This window comes from Grammomys surdaster, unplaced genomic scaffold (assembly GCF_004785775.1).
Source record: "Grammomys surdaster isolate TR1022 unplaced genomic scaffold, NIH_TR_1.0 117057, whole genome shotgun sequence".
Lineage (NCBI taxonomy): Eukaryota > Metazoa > Chordata > Mammalia > Rodentia > Muridae > Grammomys > Grammomys surdaster.
In genome coordinates this window covers 6,014-9,461 of record NW_021614036.1, presented here as the reverse complement: position 1 = coordinate 9,461, position 3,448 = coordinate 6,014, and the positions used below count along the sequence as shown (strand labels likewise).

The 3,448-nt window shown below is 37.4% G+C and overlaps 1 protein-coding gene across 1 annotated transcript in view; it reads left to right on the top strand.

Annotated features, from left to right (window-relative positions):
* Positions 1-2,081: 2,081 nt before the first annotated feature.
* Positions 2,082-3,448, top strand: part of LOC114635745 (cathepsin Q-like) — a 4,060-nt gene continuing 2,693 nt past the window's right edge. Inside the window, exons 1-3 of the mRNA XM_028784192.1 lie at positions 2,082-2,207; positions 2,494-2,616; positions 2,711-2,890. Of these exons, the coding sequence (XP_028640025.1) occupies positions 2,082-2,207; positions 2,494-2,616; positions 2,711-2,890 (429 nt within the window). The remainder of the gene's footprint in view (positions 2,208-2,493; positions 2,617-2,710; positions 2,891-3,448) is intronic.

The following is a 3,448-nucleotide window of genomic DNA, read 5'->3' as shown; positions in this document are numbered from 1 at the left end:
GTGTGAAAATATGACAGTCTTTATTCTAGAATAATATGTTTCTTAATTGTCCCACTTTTTAAAGCTGATGCAATGGAAAATACATTTCATCAGGGCTCTTGTAAGGAAAAGCATTAAACCAAAAGCAATAGTCAAATATCTACATTAACAAAAAGAAATGATAGTTGCTAAGGTAAGGGGACGTGAAGTAGAGGATTACTGTTCAGGTTTCAGAGAAAACTTGAAGAGGAAATCATTCTAAATATCTTTTTGTGATGCTGTCAAACAATATGTGTACTCTTAAAGTAACCAGAATAGGTCCTGAAAATGGCCAGTATAAGTGTTTCCAGTCAGCACAGTGTTGCCACAATGAAGGGGACAGGGAAGATGGTGCTTCTACGTGATGATTCAGTTCATTCTCCAAGAGAAGAGCCAGTGAATTTAATGAGATTATTGACTATGGGCACGTTTATTCATATTCCCTATTTTATGACTCTGCCTTGAATTTCATTTCATTCCCTGGTGTCACTCTCTCCTAAAGATTCTCATGAGATCTAATTATGTTACACCATGACACCAGGAAAAGAGAATCCCATGGTTTGTGTTCTCAAAGTATCCAATCTTAGCTATGGACTAAACATAAAATAATATATAATGACTAAGCCCTTGCAAGAAATGGTATCTTAAACATCCTATTCTAAACTTAAAGGGTACGACACCACATCTGTTTTACAGGAAATACAATCAGAGAAGCAAAATATCCAGTATAAAGTGATCCAAAAGCTACAGGATGACTTTCTTTGACAAGGTTCACAAATTCAGCTTCCTGCTGTCCACAGAGGTAGCCTACAGCCATGCCATAGGGTCAATCAGATTATATCTCAGAAGATGCCTGAAGTCCCAGTGCCTACAGGCTTAATCTAGTTACCAACAGAGCCAATCAAAAGAAAGGCATGAATGAGGGGCAGGTCCAAACCTATAGATACTTCAGATATATAGATGGGACAGATCCTTTATCCTGACCATCCTCCAACAAGTTGAATCTGTGGAGTGATCTGAGGCAGTAGTGGTCATCACAGAAAGGTAAGGCACTACCAGTGAATGGGAGGGTGGAAAGTGGGCTTGGATGGGTGCTTTGAGAGACTCCATGGAGAATCAAAGAGATCACAAAGAACAAAAATATATCTTAATCATCACCAGATCTCCAAGTAGGTAGAATTGGGGTTTGTAGAGAAGTTTAAGAGGAAACCAAAACTCTTCTGGATCTATGTTTCTATAAGGTTCTGGTAACTGAAAGTCTGATTCAGTCCACAGAGTTGCAGCTGGTTTTTTGAAGACATCTCTTGCTCTAACCCATAGACGTAACTATTTTCAATTTACAGGTGCAGATGCAGTGGCAGGAGATATGTTCCTATCAGGTCCTATGGGGAGTGTTGCTTTAAAAATTCAGCAAGTACAGAATATAAAATCCCATTAATAATTTGATATTATACTCCTCTTTTTCTAGTGGTTTTGGCTTACTATTGGATTCTATGTGACATTATTCTTATATAGGTATCCAGTGGGAATTTGATTGTATAGATGGAAAGAATAGTAAATGATTCATCTCAAATTGTTTACAGATGATATTTCACAAAGTATCACTAAAGAGGAGGGCTTAAAGACAAACCCACCACTGCTATATATTAGAAAGGCATATGATGACATGTGGCACCAACTCTTGAGTTTACCTTGAAATTAAAACAAAATACCACATAATAGAAGTTCTGGTTAATAAAAAACATAAGTGATATCCCAAGTCACTAGTTCCTTACTGTGCATGGAGATCTTTCTGAAACAAGATATAGTACACCTAAAATTTACAATGCTAGAAATCTGAGTCCATGATTTTCATTTTGCAATAGGTTTAATAACTATCACTGTGTGACTTGATTCAAAGACATCCTCAATGTTTTCTTCATTCTTTTGAAAAGTGTTTGGAAGAATAATGCAAATTATTATATTAACCATGCATGGCTTATTTTCTCAGGAGAAGTAAGAAGATATTTTTAAAACACTGGTGAAGTCATATCTTCATTTTGCTTTTATATCCAGGTTTAGAAATGACTCCTGCTGTCTTCCTGGTAATCCTGTGTTTGGGAGTTGTGTCAGGTGTTTCAGCATTTGATCTCAGTTTGGATGTCGAATGGGAAGAGTGGAAGATAAAATATGAGAAGTCTTACACTCCGGTTGGTATCCAGGAACATGTTCAGAGGGGTCCCAGAATAAAAATGTCTAAGTACATAAGAGATCATAGGTGCCCCACCACAACCACCACCACGGAGAGATTGCATAATAAAAATCGTTGTGAGCACAGGATGTTCAGATTCTCTTTTCCTTAGTATGTAAAAGTGAGACCATAGTATCCTGAGATCCCTTCCTTGGCCTCTATTCACCTATAGCAGCAAGTCTGCAAGGTCCATCTGTACAGGAGTTTAAATAAAATTAATTGTCTTCCATTATATTCTCATCCAGGAAGAAGATGTACTGAAGAGAGCAGTATGGGAAGAAAATGTGAAAAAGATTAAAATGCACAACATGGAGAATTCCCTGGGGAAGAATACCTACACCATGGAAATAAATTACTTTGCTGACATGGTGAGTGTGACATGGATTGACTCATACTTTGCTTCCTTTAGTGCTTTACATGGAGTCTTTTCTTTAATAATCATTTATATACTTTTTCTGGAAGACTGATGAAGAATTCAAGGACATGATAATTGGTTTTACATTGCCAATTAACGACACAGTGAGAAGTCCCTGGAAGCGTTCACTTCATAGTAATTTTCCTTACTCTTGGAATTGGAAAGATACTTTGCCCAAATCTGTTAATTGGGTCAAGGAAGGCTATGTGACTCGTGTGAATGATCAGGTACGACAGTGTAACATGCTTTTCTTCTCCTTCTCCTGCTGATCATGTTTATCCTCCTCCTCTTCTTTTTGATTTTGTTTGTTTGCTTGCTTGCTTCCTTTTTTGAGATTGGGTTTCTTGTTTAAGAACCCTATTTGTCCTGGAACTCATTTGGAGACCAGCCTGGTCTTGAATCCACAGAGATCTTCCTGTCTCTGTCTGCCAAGTGCTAGGAATAAAGACATGCACCAACATGCTACGCTTTGCCCATCTTCTCAAACCACATGAATGTCAATACAGAAAATGTCTACGTATTGAAATTGAATTTGGAGGGATTTGCAGTTGATTTATTAAATAACATGTTTCTTCTTTGAAATTTTTATACACTTTAGAATGTATATTGATCTTCCAGTGTGTCACAGATACTCTCCAACTTTTAGATTCTCTTCTAATTGTAGAACTCACACCCCCTTCTATTGTCATTAATAACCCTTAAAACCAATAACTCTTGCTCAAATATCCGGGTGTTGTGTATCTCTCTCTCTCTCTCTCTCTCTCTCTCTCTCTCTCTCTCTCTCT